The 21,781-nt window shown below is 39.6% G+C and overlaps 1 protein-coding gene across 5 annotated transcripts in view; it reads left to right on the top strand.

The window, feature by feature from the left end:
* Positions 1 to 2,337: 2,337 nt before the first annotated feature.
* Positions 2,338 to 21,781, top strand: part of LOC122060919 (SAC3 family protein C) — a 70,216-nt gene continuing 50,772 nt past the window's right edge. For all 5 annotated transcript variants that reach the window (XM_042624026.1, XM_042624027.1, XM_042624028.1 and 2 more), the window contains exon 1: positions 2,338 to 2,568. In XM_042624026.1, the coding sequence (XP_042479960.1) occupies positions 2,352 to 2,568 (217 nt within the window). In that variant the 5' untranslated portion in view covers positions 2,338 to 2,351. The remainder of the gene's footprint in view (positions 2,569 to 21,781) is intronic.

The raw sequence follows: 21,781 nt of genomic DNA on the forward strand, positions 1-21,781 counted from the left end.
TGGCCTTAAACAGGGTAATGTACTAACCAAGCCTTAAATGGTCTTTACTTTTCTTAGATTTAAGATACTTTAATTTATTTTGTTAGATCATCAACAATTTTGAAAAGATATTACACTTGATTACAGGCAATGATTGATAAAAATATCAATATATATACCTTATTCTATCACCAAAAAAAAAATTCAAAATACCTATATAAACGGTCGGGCTTGTAAATGGGCCGGGCCGGTCGAGGGGCACATTAGGCTTACCCCTTGCATTGTGTACTACCTAATTATAAATGGGCCAAGCTTAGCCCTGAGACTTTTATTAATCGAGCCGGTTCAGGTCGGGCCATAAACATGTCGGGCTCAGTCGGGCCTATCAGTGTTGGCTTAAAATTGACACCCCTAGGCAACATATTAGTGACCCTTAATTTTTTTCACAGCAGCCCAGACCACAGGGTTCTTCAACCAATTGAGTGTGGGATCCAATCCACATCTCTCTGGTCACTTCCCTTCCTTGCTTGGCCTGTGGAAACTATCAAAGTATTCCACCTTCAATACATCATACACTGGCCATAATTGAATAACCAGTTGCCTTCAGTGTCTGCTAGGTCCGAACACCTGGGGCACTCAGTTGCTTCTAATATAGGATATCACACCAATGAAGGTATAATAATGCTTCAATCTAGGGGTATGATCTCCTTCCTTACTTAGAGAGATTTGATCTATTTATTAGAAGTGTATATTCCCAAGAGGTGTGAGCAATTAACACATTTATCACATTTGTTTTCTAGAGCCTTCTGGGTGTCCTAGGGCCTTAGTTTGAGTCTAAATACGTCATTGGGTGTCAAGGTATGAGATTGGGTCGTGATTTGGTAGAAGGTTGCACAATCCCTACAAAATCGCAGGATCCAACAGAAATTGCTCTGTGGCGGACATTGTTCACATCTGGTCGACTTCGGGCTTGGTGCATATAGTTAGCTTTAGTCATAATGCATTTGGCGTTGGCTTTGAGTCAGTACATCTTTGGCTTGAGTTGACTCAAGGGTTTTGGTCTAATTGGGTTTGTAACTGAATTTATGATTGGTCTATGGTCTTTGGGGTAGTCCTGGTCAAATTCTATGTATGTCAAAGCCATAAACCATTTTTGTTCAATTTTAACCATCCTATGCGAGAATGAAAGTAAAAGTGTACTGCCTAGAGGTGAAGATGTAGCCTCGATCATAAATACATGAATCATCAACGTCTTAGGGGGTTCGCACAACCATTCTAGGAGTGACAAAATGTGGTATCTATAGCATGGTTGCGTTGTTGCAAGGTGGTGGGAAAGGGGTAAAGGTGTGAGCATGGGTGAGATTAGGGAAGTGATGATAACAAGGGAGTTGCAAGAATTGGGTTGGGGGTGCTTGGGACTTGGGAGATGGGGGTGTTTCCCTATGAGGTTAAGTAAGGTTAAAATTGAAAATTAGAAAAAATTGATTAATCCAGTTAATGCGACATTGGTTCAAGTATTCCAAACATAATATGTGAAACTTAAGGTACCCTAGGTGTCATTTAACCTTAATTTTTTTGCAATGAATTTTTTCATTTTTTTCCTTGCTTTTTTTGAAGCTATTGGTACAACTAGCATTTGTGATGTTTCGGACGTCATAAGACAAATTTGAGGCATCCATTTTCATAGTTTTTTCTAGGTAAATCATATGTAACTATTATTGTTCAAAATTGGAAGGGTGTACAATAATGGTTAGAGCATGCATATGCATGGATAAACACGAGATTCATACCAATATATGAGATACTATGTGATTGGATTTAAACTTTGAAATTTGACACATGGCTAATCTAGACTAAATCCTCTATTTTCTAATAATTGAAATGCACACATATCTATTAAGGTAACAAACATAGATTTAGTTCACTGCATCGATGAAGGTATTGGTCATGAATCGTGATACCGGTTTGTATCACCCGTTCTGTCGGATTCCAGATAAAAAACATCAATTTCATTAAAAGGAATTGGTCATATGATACCGATTTGTACCACTCGTTCGGTCGGATTCCCGATATAAAACACCAATTTTCATTAAAAATCACATCCATACTGTATCTGCTGATCAACATCACTCACGGCTGATCCGATACCGACCGATTTTTCCTAAATTCCGTAAATTAACAAAACTTTGTGACGGTTTTTTTTTTCAACCTTACCTTTTTAGTCCTAAAAATTGGGCCTGACGGCACGGAGGTTCCAGCTCCAAAATTCGAACACTCGACCAGGTCCAGGGGACGAGGACGGCGGGTAACGGGAACTGAAAAAAAATAAAAAAATAAAAAAATAAAAAAATAAAAAAAAATAAAATCAAACCATGAATACAAGTCGAAGAAAATCAAGGAAGTCTTTTTCTTCTTCTATGGGAGGGAGAGGCCATCAATCGAATGCTTCAGAAGAGGCGGAATCTTCAAAGGGTGTTAGCATTCGTGGTAGAATTTTGGAAGATGAAGACAGGCATCAGTCAATTGAAAGTATTCATGTTTCTTCCACATTCCCCTCCATCGTAGGAACCTGCACACTTATGTGCCCAGGTAAAATTCTTTTGCCATAGCTTCCGCCAGTCGTCTAGTCGTGGTTCTATCTTTTCGATAGGTGATCTTTAACTTTCCATTTGGTGTGCGTTGTTCAGCTGGCAATATTTTTTCTATTTATTTTCTCTTAAATTTTCCATTTTCTTTATGTAATATGTACTCAGTCTATGCATCTGTCTGAGTATTATTTGGCTTTACTACATAGTAACTATTGGGATAAGTTTTGGCTAAAAGGTAAAAGAAGCTATGGCTTGAGGCATCTGTTGCTTTGCAAGAGTTCTATATTTTTCTTGGGTCTTTAAGGCATCCATTTCTTATGGTATAGACTTGGGTCTCTTAGGATCCGTTTCCACCTGGATTGTTTGCATTTATGGCCTTGGCCAGCTTGAAACCCTGACATTTGCTTTGGCTTTGGTAACACATCACCAGTCTAAAATAAAAAGTTCCTGCTTGAGCTGCAAGGGAATTTCCGTTGGCATCTTCAAATTGTCTCTTTAGCCAACCATACTTGTGTAGGGGATTTGAGAACCCAATAATGGATTTGAATGTTAAAGCTCATATGTGTTTGAGATGACCTTTTCATCATTTTCCCTCCTGCCAGTCATCCAGTTGTGGGGCTTTTTTCTTTGATAGGTGATCTTTAACTTTCCATTTGGTGTGCATTGTTCATCAGGCAAGATTTTTTCTATTTATTTTCTCTTAAAATTTCCATTGTCTTTATGTAATATGTATTCATTCTATGCATCTATTTGAGTATTATTTGGCTTTACCACTTAATAACTATTGGGATAAGTTTTGGCTAAAGGGTAAAAGAAGCTATGGCTTGATGCATCTGTTGGTTTGCAAAAGTTCAATGATATTTTTGGATCTTTAACGCATCTATTTCTTATGCTATAGACTTGGGTCTCTTAGGATCCATTTCCACCTGGACTGTTTGCATGTATGGCCTTGGCCAGCTTGAAACCTTGGCATTTGCTTTTGCTTTGGTAATGCGTTACTGAAAACAACAACAACAATCATTACCTTATCCCAACTGAATGGGGTTGGTTACATGGATCTGGTAGCAATAAAAAATAGTAAGAGAAGAAAAGACAATAAAAGGCAATAGAAGAATAGTGAAGAAGTAAAAGAAGTAAAAAGATGTAAACCACAAAAGTCAGAGCAGCATCTCGGGAACATCCCCCCTAAAAGGGGTCGACTACATAGGTCTCGTCCTCCATACAACTCTATCCGCGGTCATACTTGGGTTGATCCCTAGATTCTACATATCTGATCTTACCACTTCTCCTATAGTCATTATAGGTCTGCCCTTTCCTCTTTTAGCTCATTCTATTTGAACCTAGTCATTCTTCTTTACTGGTGCATCCATGGGTCTCCGTTGGATATGATCATTCCACCTCAAACGGTTCTTGCAGAGCTTGTCCTGGATTAGTGCTAGCCCTAAATTAGTTCTGATATAAATCATTCTCTGCTTTGTCTCTCCTTGTCTTACCGCAAATCTCCCTCAACATCCTCATTCTGGTACGCCCAGTTTGTCTACGTTACTCTTCTTGACTGCCCAACATTGCCCCCCATTTGTCATGTCCGGTCTTATCACAGTCTCGTAGAATTTTCCCTTAAGCTTAATAGGCAAATGTTTGTCATAATAACACTCCCATTGCACCTCTCCGCTTTATCCAACCCACTTTAATTCTGTGGTAAACATCATCCCTCTATATCCCCCTCATTGTTAATGGTTGACCCCAGGTATCTAAAACAAATATTCTATGGTAGTTCTAGCACCTCAAGTTTCACTGTTTCATCGACTGTCCTGGTTTGACTGAAGTTCCTGCTTGAGCTGCAAGGGAATTATCATTGGCATCTTCAAATTATCTCTTTAGCCAACCATACTTGTGTAGGGGGAGAAAGTTGACGTTGGTTCTTTATCAGTCTAACTTTGATTTAATTAAGGTAATAATTGTAATAATAATAATAAAAATTAGAGAAATTTTCTTGTACCACCCCTAAAAATCTCCATAATTTGGGGTGAGCCCCAAAATTGAAAATAAAAGCTTGTATATCCCTCACTTTCATCGGAAAATTTCTAAAAAACCCATTCCGTTAGAATTAGGTCGTTAAGTGATGATGTCATCAGTCTCATATTATCTAAATGGCCAAACTACCCTTATGGGTATGTAAACTTACCATTATGTCCTTGACCTTAATCAGTAAAGAATCCCTAAACTTCTGCTCCGATTACCTGCAAAGGAAATAATAGGAAGAGGAGGGAGTATGCAAGGGTTTTTTCTTAAGATCTTTTTTTTGGTAAGAGTTTTTTCTTACGATCGACATAAGGGAGAATCTCACCGTTCGGTTATTGATCTGTTGCTTTTCGTTCTTTTTATTTTGTTTTGTCTTTTTTCTGATATGTTCTTGAATCCCTTTTAATGGTGGATTAATCAGCATTTCTGAGAATTTTGGATTTGTTTTGTCTCTTTTCTGAATCTTTTTGTGTATGTGATTCTGATTAATGGAAGACAGTCACAAAATCAACACCACTATCACCCAATCTAACATTTCTTCAACACCAAACCAATACCTCCGCTGAAACAGCCACCATTACCGACCCCACCACCAGCATCGCCGCCAATTCCTCCACTTCTGCCGCTTCACCACCACAATCCGAGTGTGTGTTTGTCTTCTCCTCTGTCAGATCGAAATGTTGTTCTATTTTGGGAAGGAAGCTGCTGGTGCTTCAATTGGTAGATTCAGCATTGTTTCTCAGTTCGTAACAGGGAAGTGTTTTGGGGGTAAACAAAGAGGAAATACCATGGTTGTTGTGGTGTTACAAGGTGGGATTAGGTGCAATTATTAGAAGTATTAAAAAAAAAAGGAAATTCTTGTTTGTCAAGATCTTATTCCTATCCCAGTGAAGCTCCAACTGCAGCAGACTCCGAGTTGTGATTAAAGAACATTCTAACTGCTTAATACCATAAAACAGAGTAGGAATTTGAACAAAAAATAAACCCCAATTAATCAAAAGGAGACGATCAAAGATTGAAAAATCTACTCATGGAACAAGAGTGAGGGAGATCAAGATCCTTCTTTTACCTGAAAACCCAAATAGAGCAAATAACCTTCGCGAGTTCTCCTCCTAGCAAATAATTTTCTATTGACGCTTACCAGTTCCATGGAAAAGTGGCCCAAAGCTAGCTCAGATGATGTGGGAGAGTGGCCCCTTGCATACTACCCACTGCAGCTGCTGCTGTTACCGTTTTATCCGACCATCCCTGCTAGGGTTGCGGAGCTGATGGTGGGAGTATGCAAGGGTTTCGAATGGTAAAAATGATCTCCGTTTAGAGGTTAAATAGAAGGGTAAAAAAGTTATTTCACGTTTTCAATTAACGGTGTTACAAATTAGGGGTGCGGTGAATATTATTTTCATTTTTGGGGGTTACATGAAATTATGGAGATTTTTAGGGATGGTACACAAAAATTTTCCTAAAAATTATTATTTATATTTTTATTATACTATAGAACCAACTTTAAACTTGAGTTTGTTATTCTTATGCGGTAAAACATTGAAAGGGAAAGAGAAAATGACATCATGTGCCATGTGAAAAAAAGGATCAGAGGATCTTTTCTTTTGCTCTTAAAAATGAACCCTGAATCATAACCTAGCAGTAGATATTCAGCTTTGAAGGAATCTATTGAAGAAGCTTATATGGCACTTGTATGGCGGTGGTTTGATGCTAACTTCTTGAGGTAGCTAATTCTGTGTGTTTTCAACTAGCAATGATTCAGTTATTGCACTTAGGCAGTGTTTTGAAGCACTGACTTTTCAAGTACTTTGGTGCAAGGTACTAAAGTTATTGGATGACATAGGGGCTATGTTGGTAAAATCTAATGATCTTGCTTTTATAATGGAGGGCCCTTTAGTGATAGCTTTATGAAATCGAAGGGAACTAATTACCTCATCTGGTCCAGATCTTCCTTCCTTACTATTGTTGGCCGAGGAGTTACTGGACACATCACTAGCACATCTGCAAAACCCTCTGAAGAGGGTTCCCCTCAGGATCGATGGATTACCAATGACTCTCTAGTAATGTATTTTTTGCCTAACTCTATGCATCAGTCCATTATTAGAGGTTTTTTGTTGTTAGATACCGCTGCTCAGATTTGGTCCGCTGCCAAGGAAACCTATGGACAATTAGTGAATGATGCCGTCATATAGAGTTCGTGCCACTACTCTGTAGGAACTCTCCGTGTCTAAATATTATGCTAAACTTCGAAGTCTGTGGTATGAACTTGATTACTTTGTAGATTATCAACCTACCAATGCTTCAGACATTGCTATCTATCACAAGCATGTGGACAAAATCAGGGTGTATAATTATTTGGCTGGTTTGAATGTTGATTATGATTAGATTTGTGTCCAGGTCCTTAGCAGATCTTCCTTTACCTACTTTGGAACAGTCTTTTGCCCTGGTTCATATGAAGGAGTGCCGTAGTACTACTATGCTCAATCCCCATTCTATTAAAAAATCAGCCCTACAAACTGGTTCCTCTACAAGTTAAGATGGGGCAGCTCACACTGGTGATACCACCAAGGAAGTTGTTAAATGTAAACACTATAACAAGCCATATCATACGAATGCCACATGCTGGAAACTCTATGAAACTAACTGATTTTGAGGCAAAGCATGCTCGTGGTTGATCCAAAACCAAAGCTAATTAGGTTGAGACTATTGACACACCACCTGCAACTGATATAGGCCCTCCCAGGAGGAACTCCAGGCTTTTAGGCGCATGCTAAAGGCCTCTAATTCATCAGCTCCGGCTAATTCAGCCACTCCTTTAGGTTCAAACTTTGCTCATTCAGGTATTTTGTTTGGTGGTCACTGTGCATTGATAGTTTCCAATCCTTGGATCATTGACTGTGGTGCCATTGATCATATGAGTGGTTTTTCTAGCTTGTGTCACCATTACTCTCCCACTTCAAGCCGTGATAAAGTTTGGGTAACAGATGGCTCCCTATCATCTCTCTCTGGAAAGGGTTATATTCAATGTTTTTCCGATATTACTTTATCTTCAGTTTTATATATCCCTAATTTTACTACTAACTTGCTATCCATTAGTAGCCCTATCAGGGACTTAAATTGCAAAGTAACTTTTTTCCCTTCCCATTGCCTTTCTTAGCTTCTGGTAATGGGGAAGATGATTGGATGTGGTAAGGTGCAGGGTGGTCTTTACTTGTTTGATGATGATTGTCATCTTACAGTTGGAGTCCCTCCTACAGTTCATCAGCTTCACTCTGGTCCATCTGATATACAACAATGGGATTATTGTTTAGGACACCCTCCACTTTAGACTTTTATCTTTTTTATTTACCTAGTTAAGAAATATACTTGGGATGAGGTTTGGTTTTTTTTATATTTTTTTATTTATTTTTTTTGTGAAGTTTGTATTTTGGCTATATAGATTCGTTTTAGTTATTTTCCTTTAAATAAAAAGAAGCCCTTCTTTTTTCCATTTAGTTCATTTGATGTGTGGGGTCTGGCTCGTCGAACATCTATTTCTGGGCAACGACGGTTTGCAACCTTCATCGATTGCTAATTTAGAACTGTTACAAATTATTAATTGTTGAGTTTAGTGCTAATCCCGATAGGGGTTTAGCGCTAATTCCCAGACCGATAGGGGCTTTTCTGTCTTATTGGTTCTAGTTATTGTGTTAGGGTTCTACCGTACAGTTGTGGGGGTATTTTTGTATTATTGTACTCCTTTTTATTTTATGTTTTAATATATAAAACGAGAACTAACATGCGAACTATCCATTCTGGACAGATCACAGGTTACTCCTTCTTTTGGGAGTCTTTCGGTCTTTTCTCTTTCTCTCTCTTTCTTTTCTCTTCTTTTCTCTAGTTTGTTTACAGGTATCTGAGATTGTAACATGAAGAAAGCACACACACCCAAAGACTCGGGGAGGAACAGGAAAACTCGGCAAAGTAGGGAACATAATAGAAAAAGGAGACCTTTCTGAGAGAACTGAAGATGGCATGCGATTAAGTGACATGTAGTCAAAACCCCATCACACAAAAAATGCTTAGGAACAAGCATATGAATCATAATAGCTCGAGCTACCTTGAGAAGATGCTGGTTCTTGCGCTCTGCTACCCTATTTTGCTGTGGGGTATAGGCGCAACTAGTTTGGTGTATCATCCCACGATTGGCACAAAAATCAGAAATATCATTTTGAGCATATTCTAGAGCATTATCAGAACGAAAAATCTTAATTAAAATACCAAACTGAGTTTTTATTTCATTATAGAATTGTTGAAACATAAATAAAAATTTAGATCTGTCCTTTAACATTAAAGCCATGTAAGGCGAGAATGATCATCCACAAAGATCACAAAATAGTAAAAACCAAATCTATTACTAACTATACATCAGAATGAACTAAAGAAAATAAAGATGGACTACGAGACACAGAGCGAGATGGGAAGGACACATGATGATGTTTGCCCAACTCACATGCCTCACATTCTAACCTAAGAACAGACTTAAAATTAGGAAATAAAAGTTTTAACCTAGACAAAGATAGATGTCTTAAACGACGGTGCCATTGAAAAGGGGTCACATCCCCAACAACAGTAGCAGCATCAGAAGTAGGAGAGCCACAGTTAAGATAATATAAACCATTCTTTTCATACCCTCCACTAATTGTCTTCCTCGTGTGAAGATCCTGAAAAACACAGTAAGAGGGAAAGGTCACTGAGCAATCTAAAGAACTAGTTAGCTGGCTCATAGAAAGAAGGCTTAATGAAAATTGTAGAACATGTAACACAGAAGATAAATTCAGAGAGGGGGTAGGAGAGATAGTACCATGGCCTAGAATCGGTGTGGAAGCATCGTTGGCTAGAATAATAGATGTAGAACTGGTACTAGAGGAAAAGGTCTTAAAAAGTGATGACTTACCGGTCATATGAGCAGAAGCACTTGAATCAATGATCTAGGGGGTAGATGTAGTGGTAAGAAGTTCTGAGGTACCTGTATGAGCTAAGGTGGCAGTGGATGTAGACCCACCATTGGATGTATTAGAGGATGCCACGAGAGTGTGCAAGCGCCAAAGTAACTGATTGATGTCATCGCGCAGACTAGTAGATGAATCTCCTGAAGAAGGTCTTGGTTTAGCATCAACGGAAGACACTGTGTCAGTACCATCATTTGACACTGCTTGATTGGCTAACTGGGTTGCCCACTCTGGCTTGCCATACTTTGCCCAGTAAGTCTCTATAGTATGGTTGGGCTTCTCGCAATAAGTGCACTAGCAGGCTGCACGAACAGAAGGCTGTCCACTAGAACCTCGACCAGTCGATCCACGACTCCCCCACGACTGTGACCACGTCCACGGTTGGCAAGGAAGGTAGAATTATCTTTGGAAGACTGATCATATTTAGTTGATGAAGTGATACGCTGCAGTTGCGAATAAGTGTCATTCAGAATAGGGACAGTATCGCTTGCAAGTAAATGGCCCTTCACTGCCTTCAAATTATTATTCAAACCAGCAAAAAATTTGAAAACGAAAAACTCATTCTGCTGAGCCTTCAATTTGTCAATGTCTGTGGTCAAGGGCTAAAAAACATTAAGTTCTTCAACCAGTCCCCTGAAAGTACTATAATACTCTGAAAGAGATCTGTCAGACTGACGAAACTGGAACAACTTCTCATAAATATCATAGATACGGGTCATGTTCTTTTCTTGAGAGTAAGTTTCCTTCAAATCGTCCCATACTCCCTTTGCAGTAGAGTGAAACATGACATTGGCAATGACATCTGGTTCCATACTATTCCACAACCAGATTAAAATCAAAGCATTCTCCTTTATCCATTCATCATAACCCTTGTTAGATGAGGAAGGAGAATCAGAAGTAGTATACTTAAGTTTGTCTCTGGCCATAAGATAAACCTTCACAGATTGGCCCAAAGTAGGTAATTCGAGCTTCCCTTGAGCTTAATAGAAGTAATTTGGACATTGACATTGTTCGAGGTAGATGCAGTAGTCAAAGAGGTAGTAGACTTGGTCTCAACCATGAGAACAAAAAATAAAGTAGACAAATAGAGTCTCAGAAATACAAAAAAAAAAAAAAAACAGCTAACCACACCTGAACCATAGTGACTGGTGCTAGAGCCCTTGCAGGAATTAATTATGTCAAAGAAGGAGATGGCTGCGGTGGATATCTGGCTTTCACCCAAGAGACCCGGGTTCGATAAGAAAAGAAGGAGATGGCTGCGGTCCAAGGTCTTCAAATCTTCAGCATAGTACCAATAGAGCACGATCCATACACCAAATAAATCATTCCATGTGATTTAATACATAGTAGAGGCAGCAATAGGTGGCTGCACACCAGAAGATTTTAGTGCAAAAACAAGATCAGCAGGGAGTGTTTTGAAAAGCTTGATTTGATTATCGTTGCTTTGATAGCATGTTACAATCCCAGATACTTGTAAACAAACCAGAGAAAAGAGAAAAGAAGAGAAGAAGAAAAGAAGAGAAGAGAGAGAAAGAGAGAAAAGACTGAAAGACTCCCAAAAGGAGTAACTTGCGATCTGTCTAGAATGGGTAGTTCGCAGGTTAGTTCCTGTTTTATATATTAAAACACAGAATAAAAAGGAGTACAAAAATACAAAAATACCCCACAATTGTATGGCAGAACCCTAACACAATAACCAGAACCGATAGGACAGAAAAGCCCCTATCGGTCTGGGAATTAGCGCTAAACCCCATCAGGATTAGTGCTAAACTCAACAAGAACTACTTGGGTGTATATGATGCAGCACACAAGTATTCTGTTGTTTTCTGAAATTCCATAATATGGTTTAAACTCTGCTCAATGCCACTCTAAATATTCTCCGTAGTGACAATGACACGGAATATATGGAGGGCCAGTGCAAACAGTATACCTTCTTGACCATGGGATACTTGATCAAACAAGCGATGTTGGTACCCAGCTCAGAATGGGGTAGCTGAACGCAATAATAGAAATTTACTGGATATTGCTCGAGTTATGATGTTTGCCAGACGGGTTCCATCTCAGTATTAGAGTGATGCTACCCTCATTGCTGCCTACTTGATCAATCACATGCCCACTCGTGTTCTAAATTCTCGGACTCCTATTGATGTTCTTAAAGGGACTTCATCCTTTCTGGTTCCTCCAAGGATTTTTGGGTGTGCATGTTATGCTCGGGATCATCACTCTTTGGGGAAATTGGAACCCCTTAACATCAAATGTATCTTTCTGGGTTACTCTCCACATAGAAAGGATATAAATATTACCATCCTTTTACTTTTGCTCGCCACCTCTTCAGGGGGAGTTTGGAACCCCTTAGTGAAGATGTGACTTTAACTTTACTTGCTACACCAGTTTATCCATCATCCTCTGAAAATGCTCCACCATCCTCTGAAAGTCCTCATGTTTAGAAAGAGAGTGAGACAGATTATTATTCTAACTTAAGGGTATGTTACTCCAGTTCAAAGAACCATTGGTGAATATCAGAGGCAGATTGATGATTCAACCCTTCAGGTTTATCGTAGGGGTTATATTAGAAATAAACAACTTCAGACCACCACAACCACTATAACACCTTTGCACGTCCCCTCGCCGACCCTAGATTTAGAGCTTACTGAGCCTAACACTTCATCAGGTATGCTTTATTCTTCTGACCAACTTATTGCTCTTAGGAAAGGTACTAGTGTAAAAACCCAACCCTAAAACGATGCAGAAGATAATGGAAAAAACAAGAACAAGCAATGCACACAGATTTACGAGGTTGGGCAAGATTGTCTACGTCCCTGGTGAGATGAGATCCTGCTTCACTATCAATAGAGAATAGGGTTACAACGCTCGTCCCTCACACCTCTCAGTATTGCTTGTATTACAGAGAAATAAATTCTCGTTAAAAATTTATAGCGAAAAACACTAATCCGGATAGTACACAATTGCCCTCAAATAAAAAATTTGAGCGGGGGTGTAGGGGGGCGGCGCCCCCCTGTATAATCCCCTACACCCCTATTATACAGGGGGGCCTCCTGCCCCCTTGTAACCCCCAAGGCCCGCTAACCAATTAGCGGCACCACCGTCCTGCCTATCAAGGAGCTACACCAATACTCTCTGGATTAAACTGTGACAGAATACAAGACATCGTACACTAACAATCTCCACCTTGGCTTGAATTCTGTCGAGCCTTTTGTAAAGATAACCTGTAGACGTCTTTATCTCCGTACCTCATCAGAGGTACAAACTTGCACCTGTTTGGTGCGTCCCTCACCTTCAACAATGAGTAATATTAATCAAGTCCAAGTAGGACTCAAACTTCTTTGTAGTAACTGGCTTGGTAAACATATTTGCAGGATTGAGATCTGTATGAATTTTTCTTAAGTGAATATTGCCTTTTGACATAAGCTCCTTGATTTTGTGAAATCTCACATCATTGTGCTTTGTCCTTGCATGAAACACCTAAATCTTTGCAAGATGGATGGCACTCTGACTGTCACAATGTAACATTGTACCTCCTTGCTCCAACCCCAACTCACGAACCAATCCAGCCAACCAGACTCTTTCCTTGGTAGCCTTAACTGCCGCCATGTAATCTACCTCTGTAGTGGACAATGTAACTATAGACTGAAGCATCGCCTTCCATGATATAGGTCCACTAGCCAATGTAAATGTATATCCTGTAGTAGACCTCCTCTTATCTAAATCACCGGCATAGTCAGAATCAACATAACCCGCCAATTCTGTGGAACTTCCCTTACCATTGAACATAACACCTATATCTTTAGTCTTGCTCAAATATCTGAAGATCCACTTAATGGCATTCCAATGCTCCTTCCCTGGATTACTCATGTATTTGCTAACAACACTGACTGCATGAGACAAATCTGGCCTGCTACAAACCATAGCATACATGAGACTCCCAACTGCGCTAGCATAGGGGACCTGAGACATATGCTCCACCTCCTCATGTGTTGTAGGGCATTCCCTTTCAGATAACTTGAAGTGGCTGGCTAACGGAGTGCTAACCGGCTTGGCCTTTTCCATATTGAAACGCTCTAGCGCCTTTTCAATATACCTCTTCTGATTTACCCAAAGTTGACTTGCATTTCTATCTCCAAGGATTTCCATGCCAAGGATCTTCTTAGCTGCACCAAGATCCTTCATCTCAAATTCAGCACTCAACAAAGACTTCAAAGAGACTATATCATGTTTGTTCTTTGCAGCAATGAGCATGTCATCAACATAAAACATCAACAAAATAATGGAATTATCACTTGACACTTTATAATAAACACAACTATCATACTCACTTCTTGTGTAGCCAATCTTCATCATGTGGGAATCAAAGTGCTTGTACCACTGCCTAGGAGATTACTTAAGACCATAAGCGACCTCTCAAGCAGACAAACATGATCTTCCTTTCCCTGCACCTTGAAACCTTCAAGTTGCTCCATGTAAATCTATTCCTCCAAGTCACCATAAAGAAATGCAGTGTTCACATCAAGCTGTTCAAGCTCTAAATCATACATGGCCACCAAGTAAGTAGTACCTTGATTGAAGTATGTTTCACCACTGGAGAGAATATTTCATTGTAGTCTATCCCCTCCTTCTATGCATAGCCCTTGGCTACAAGTCTGGCCTTATACCTTTCATGCTCCTTCTCAGATGCTGCCTCTTTCTTACGAAAGACCCATTTGCACCCAATGATTTTTCTTCCCTTGGGTTTTTCCACAATCTCCCAAGTCTTGTTCTTCGGTAGTGACTCCATTTCCTCCATCATAGCTGCCATCCATTTATCATGCTATGCATCACTCAAAGCATTATGGTAGGAAGATGGATCACCTGTACCTAAAGTGAGGCCATAGGCAACCATGTCCTTAACCCCGTATCTCACAGGTGCTTTGTGAGTATGCTTCCCTTTATCATTTGCCACAGTATAGGGAACTTCTACTGCTTCCTGTTGTCCTGGTAAGTCACTTGATGACTGATCCTCTCTTGTTGTTTCTGACTCACCTAACTCCACCTACACAGTAGAACCTTCTTTATTTTCATCAACTGCTTGTGAATTGCAATTTGACTTCGTCATATAAGACTAATCAAACACAACATCCTTGCTAACCACAACTTTCTGTGAACTTGGATCCCACAACTTGAATCCCTTTACGCCTTTCTTAAGACCAAGAAAAATACACTGCTTAGACTTTGAGTCTAACTTGGAACGCTGCTCACTCTCAGCATGTGCATAGGTTGGACAACCAAATATTTTTAGAATAGAATAATCTACTGGTTTTCCTATCCATATCTCTTCAGGAATTTTACAATCAATCACCTTTGAGGAGACCTGTTGATAAGGAAACATGCCATATTCACTGCTTCTGCCCAAAATCTCTTGCTCAACCCTGCATTCAGCCTCATACTCTGAGCTCTTTCTATAAGTGTTCTGTTCATCCTTTCAGCTACACCATTTTGCTGTGGTTTCTTTGGAACCTTGAAGTAACGTGTAATCCCTTTAGCTTTGCACAATTCTAGAAACGGCTTGTTCGTGTATTCCCCTTTATTATCTGTTCTTATGTACTTAATTTTCTTTCCTGTCTTCCTTTCTACCTCAGCCTTCCATTCCTTAAATTTAGTGCACATCTCACTTTTATGCTTCATGAATTAAATCCAGACTTTCCTTGAGTAATCATCAACAAAGGTCACGAAGTATTCTGCCCCACCTTTAGATTTTGTTTTTGAAGGACCCTATACATCGCTATATACATAATCAAGCACCCCTTTACTGTTATGTTTTGCAGTTTTGAAACTAACCTTGCATTGTTTCTCGAACACACAATATTTGCAGAAGATCAGTTTACAAGTTTTCACTCCCTTTAACAGTTTCCTTTTAGGAAGCTCCATCATTCCTCTTTCTCCCATATGCCCTAACCGCATATGCCACAGATAGGTATCATCTGTATTAGATCTTGCATCTGTAGTCATAGAAGCTCCACTTATAACTGTGTTCCCTATGAGTCTGTATAGGTTTCGAGTTAGCTGTCCTTTCATAACAACCATGACACCCTTAATAACTTTGAGAACTCCACCTTCTGTTATGTACTTGCAGCCATTTGAGTCAAGTGCCCCCAAAGATACTAAGTTTTTCCTTAATTCTGGTACATGTCTTACATCTGCTAAAGTTCTTACTATCCCATCAAACATCTTGATTTTGATAGTGCCTATTCCAATGGTCTTGCATACAGCATCATTCCCCATTAGGACAGACCCACTATTGTATAGTTGATATGTATCAAACCAATCCTTATGTGGACACATGTGATATGAACATCCAGAGTCTAATATCTAAGAATCAAAAGGTTGATTCTTCCTTGATGATATTGAGAGTACATCTACATCATCTCCATCTGAACTGTTAGCCACGCTAGCTTCCTCAGATGCCTTATCTACACCTTTCTTCTTCAAGTCCTCCTTCCTCTTCAAGCACTCTCTTCAGATGACCTTCCTTCTTACAATAGTAACAAGAGACCTTTGTCTTTGCCCCTTTTGATTTTGATCGACTCTTCCCAGATCCCTTCTGATTTGATCTCCCTTTTCCTGCTCCTTGTCACCTCCGAAAAGACATTCTCCTTGAGATTTCGTACTACTGGCTTTCTTTCTTGTATCATTGGACATGAGGGTAGCCACGACTTCATCCATCTCAAGGGTCTTCTTCCCGCACAAGAGAGTCCTTACTAGGTGATCATATGATTCTGGGAGCGACGACAATAACAATTACGCTTTGTCTTCATCCTTGATCTTAACCTCTAGGTTTGCAAGTTTACTTACGATCTGATTGACCATGTTAAGATGCTCTAATAGATTCGTACATTCCTCCATCTATAGAGAATACAATTGCTTCGTCACGAACAACTTATTCGTTAAGGATTTCGTCATGTAGATGCTTTCAAGTTTCGCCCATAACTACGGTGCAGATTCGATACCCACAACATATTGTAGGGCATTATCAAAAAGATTCAATCGAATAGCATTTATCGCCTTTTCCTCCATCTCTTCCCAATCTTCATCAGTAATTTTTGCAGGTTTCTTTGACTTCTCCAACAACGTTTTCGCCAAACCCTATTGTATCAGAAGACCATCATTTGACGCCAGAGGGTGAAATTGTTCTTCCTATTGAACCACTTGATATAATATTTGACATTCGATCCCTTCCCTACTATCGTGATATTAATCCGAGAAAACGGAAACCTAGAGCTCTGATACCAATTTGTAGAAACGCAACACTAAAATGATGCAGAAGATAATAGAAGAAACAAGAACAAACAATGCACACAGATTTACGAGGTTCAACAAGATTGCTTATGTCCCCAGTGAGATAAGATCCTGCTTCACTATCAATGGAGAATAGGGTTACAGTGCTCGTCCCTCACACCTCGCAATATTGCTTGCATTACAGAGAAATAAACCCTCGCTACAAATTTATAGCAAAAAACCCTTATTCGGAAAGTACACAACTGCACTCAAATAAAAATTCAAGCGGGGGGGCTGCGACCCCCTACACCCCTGTTATGCAGGGGGGCCTCCTGCCCCCCTTGTAACCCCCACGGCCCGCTATCTGGCTAACGGGACTGACGTCCTGCCTGTCGATGCGCTACACTAGTACTCTCTGGATTAAACTGTGACGGAATAATAAGACATTGTACACCAACAATTAGTACTTGTACTCAACATTTTATATCCCATGTTGTCTCGTATGGTTCCCTTTCTCCCTCCTATCATGTTTTTGTGTCTTTTCTTTCCTTTATTCATATTCCCCCAGAATTGGCAGGAAGCTTTTGTAAATGGAAAATGGAAGGTAACAATGGTGGAAGAGATGGATGCCCTGAATAACAATGCTACATGGGAACTTGTGGTTCTTCCTCTTGGAAAAAGGCCAGTTGGTTGTAAGTGGGTGTTTGTGGTAACAAAAATTAGATGGCTCAGTGGACAGGTACAAAGCAAGGCTTGTGGCTAATGGGTTCATTCAGACATAAGGGATTGACTACCAGGAGATGTTTGCTCTTGTTGCCAAACTAACCTCTGTGAGAGTATTGCTCTCGTGTGCTGTAAATCTGGGATGAGATCTCTAACAATTTGATGCGAATAATGTATTCCTCCATGGAGAGCTCGATGAGGAAGTTTATATGGATACGCCATAGAGGTCATTATCTTGTGAACTCTCCTAAACCACGCTCTAAGTGATTTCTTTAACCCATATAGATAGGTCGCCTCAAGGGATTTTTTTGGCCGAGAGTTAAAGGATCTTGGAAAACTAAGGTAACTTTCTTGGGATTAAAGTTGCTTAGTCTTCGAAAGGCATTTTTCTCTCTTAGAGGAAGTACATTGATCTGTTGTTTGAGACTAGTTTATTGGATTGGCATCGTTTTGATACTCCTATGGAAGTTTGTAAACAGGTCAAGGAAATGGAGCGGTGAACCTGTTGACAAAGGGCTTTACCAACAGTTGGTAGGCAAACTGATCTCTCTCTCCCATACACAGCCTAATATTGTTGTGGGCGTGAGTTTGGTGAGTCAGTTTATGTATGATCCTTTTTTACTTATCTTGCGATACTTACATCAGCTCCAGGAAAAAGCGATCCCCTCATGATCACCTTAGAGTTGAGGCCTATAGAAATGCTGATTGGGTGGTTATTGTACCTCCTTGGGTGAAAATCTTGTCACTTGGTGCAGCAAGAAGCAGAATGTAATCGCTAGATATAGCGCTGAAGCAGAGGTTCGTGCCATGTCATAAGGGATTTGTGAGTTGTAGTTGCGCTCATTATTGGATGATATTGGTGTTCTTGTTCGTCTCCCTATGATGCTCTACTGTGATAACAAGGCTGCTATCAGTATTGCCCACAACCAGTACAATATGATCGTATCAAGCGCGTGGAGATTGACAGACGCTTCATCAAAGAGAAGTTAGATGCATGATTAATTTGTGTTCCTTTTGTGAAGTCTGGTGATCAATTCGCTGATGTGTTCGCTAAGGGATTAGGAGGAATATTATTTCATCATTGTTTAGTCAAGTTGGGCATGTGTGACATCTATGCTCAAACTTTAGGGGGAGTGTTGGAATATGCACTTAAGGGTACCGCACGGGTATTCTTGGGGCTTCCCCCCTATAACTGTCTCTAATTAATGAAAGTCGGCTAGAGTGGGTGGCAAACTTGTTATATTGTTTCCCTTATTTTGTGCACCTCTATTATAAATAAAGGCTTAACTGACCTCTCTGTTCATCAAGCATTCTACCCTGGTTTTTCTGTTAATAGTATAAAAATAATCCTTATCAATATAAACTACCAAACGGTCAGGACATTATGTACTAATAAATTTGTACTCCTTGCATAACATTGAATGGAAACCTTTGGCATTATAGGAGCTTTGTCAGAACCACATCGAGGCAGAGAATATGGTTGGTTAGGTCGTGAAGATGCCATTTTTGAACCAATAGCCATTGGTTTGCTAAAGGACTTTTCATGGGGAGAAGATTGCTACTAATTGGAACTGTCACCCTAGGAAAGTATCTATAAAAGTTCTTCGAGTGTATGGCTACTTCAAACTTTCTTCTACTTGATATGCCACTTGTATAGCATCCTCCGTTGTCTGCCACTTGTATAAAATCCTCCATTGTAGGCAGACTGGATGATAGTGCAACACTGATTTAAGGGTGCAAACCATTGTGGAATTGTGCCACCAATACCTCTTCCTCCCACTCAAAATTAGATTAAGTGGCTAAGTAGTAAAACCTGGCAACATACTCCTCAACTATCATGCTTTCCTATCGTAATTGTGCAAAGATAAGATGCATCTGCTACTTATAGTCGATAGGCAAAAATCTTCGGTTCATAACTTCACTCACCTCAGCCCAAGTAGCATCTCAATGCCTCGAGCGCAATTCTGTTGCTGGTGCTTGATCCACTAGACTCGACCTATGCCTTTCAACTTAACCTTTGCAAATAAGATCTTTCTGGCCTTAGTCAACCCTGTTGCATATTGGTTGTCATTGTTGGCAACCTTGGCCATGTGTTAATGATGACCTGGTTAGAGGTGATGTCGTGGTTGTGTACAATCACTAAGTTATTTTGATAGTGTTCAGAGACGTGCCACACATTGCATGTGTAAACGTGGAAGTAGTTTGTGAAGGACTCTTCATTAAAAGGGAAGAAATCATTGTTTTATACAATGGTAGCATGCTTGAGGGTATTTTCAGAAATCTAGATGAAATATTTAAAAAGAGACGTGCATGTAGGTTGTAGATCCTTGAACTTTGAGTCTATCGCAATTGGAGTCTCATCGATCGGATATCGGATTAAAAAGTTGCGACATATTCTTCAGGCCAATGTGCAACCTGAAAAAGGCAATGTCTTACACATTAGTTGTGCTCAATCCCATTTTTGAGATCTATACATTACATATGAGTTGAAGGTATAAACATGAGAAATATATTTATTTGAGTCTTCTATCCGTAGGAAAAAGAATCGGGTCAATCGGAATTTAGACGAGAGAGATATAATCATTTCCGTATGATCGCTCTGAAACAGAGCCAACTGAGTTTCTCATGATGGGTTCAGTTCACAAGACTTTGAGTTGAATTTTGAGCTATTTTGAAGAAAAATTAGAGGAATGATATTTGTATAAAAGTTGTAGATATTTGAGTCTACTTTCTGAAGCAATAAGAATTGGTTCATTTGGAGTTATACATAAAATGTTATGACTCCCGCACTGAGGTAAGGTCAATCTGCCAGAGCAGATTCCGGTCTTAATGGGGTGGTTAAACCTATATGATTTTGGGGCTTTTGTTGGGATTTTAGGGATTTCTTTCATAACTTTCGATAATTTTGACATGTCCAACATGAAACATGAGGCAAAACCCGGAATCAGCATTGTTTCGCTGAAATTTCAATCATTTTGCCCGTTTTGTCCCCTGAAATGGCCAAGCGAATGCACAGAAAAAATACTGTTTCGGTGAAATTTTGTCAAAGTTCCAGTATTTCGCTGGTCTCAGATTGACTGAAACAGAAAAACGAAATGAGTTTTTGAACCTTTTATTGCCTAGAGCAGTCATGTTCAATTTAGAAATAATAACGACACAGCTTATAAAGATGCTGGAAGATAAATGATGGAAATTTATAGGCTCTATGCGCAACACAGTGCATAGATTTGATGCTGGAAGATTTTGCAGAGGATGATGATTTCCTCATGGTGTATGACAAACTACAAAGTGAATGAAAGGTATTGGAATTTCTATTTAATCATTTATAGTTCTTGAATATTACGAGTGTTGCTCTTTGCCAAATGTTCAAAAGTGATTGATGGAAGGCATCAAATGGAGTGCGAAGTAATGAACTAATCAGTAATAAGGATTGAAAGCCCAAGGGATTGTTCCATTAGTGAATTGTCATGGGTAAAGCGCATCAGGAAGCATCATACCTGTGTTCAAATCACATTTGCAGCACCATTGGGGCGACTCACAATGGGATTAATTTGGCCTTCCGGTTAATCCTGCTAATGACCCGGTCTATTGATTGTGGGGTCGGCTGGGCCCAGGGGAATAGTTACGCGAAGGCCTGGAAACCTTCATTAGTAAAAAGGATTGTTTGGTTTGGTCTAGTAGTAAATAGTAATGATGATTGCTGAACCACTGGTTAGCTCTTCTCCTTTTTGATAGTGAAATAGGCCAGCTTTAGGTTATCTACACATTAACATGGAAAAAGAAAATTGGGAAATCAAAGCAATTTTGGATGAGGCCATAGTTTTTAATGCATCGCCATGGCGTCCAGCCGGTTTTCTTGGGGTTAGATGACTATCGCTTAGTGCAAGGCGCCTTGAAATGGTATCGAACTAGGTTTGGCACTTATTTATGTCAAAAATTGTTGAAGTAAATGAGCAAACACCCCCTATTTGATTCCAATAAAATTAGTTTAAAAGTGAAATTCTGAAAGGATAAAATGTCAACCCCCCAATTCAAAAACAGAAACTGGATTTTTGATTGTAGGGGAAATTTTCAACTTTCAAATGTTGGTATTTTCCCCAAATCTGAAAATTCCATAATCTTTTTTTGGATGAATAAATAAATTCATTACCAAAGAGGAAAGAATATACAAGGGGAGAGAAGAAGAAAGAACAAAGAAAAAAGGGGGGG

This window comes from Macadamia integrifolia, chromosome 14 (genome assembly GCF_013358625.1).
Source record: "Macadamia integrifolia cultivar HAES 741 chromosome 14, SCU_Mint_v3, whole genome shotgun sequence".
Lineage (NCBI taxonomy): Eukaryota > Viridiplantae > Streptophyta > Magnoliopsida > Proteales > Proteaceae > Macadamia > Macadamia integrifolia.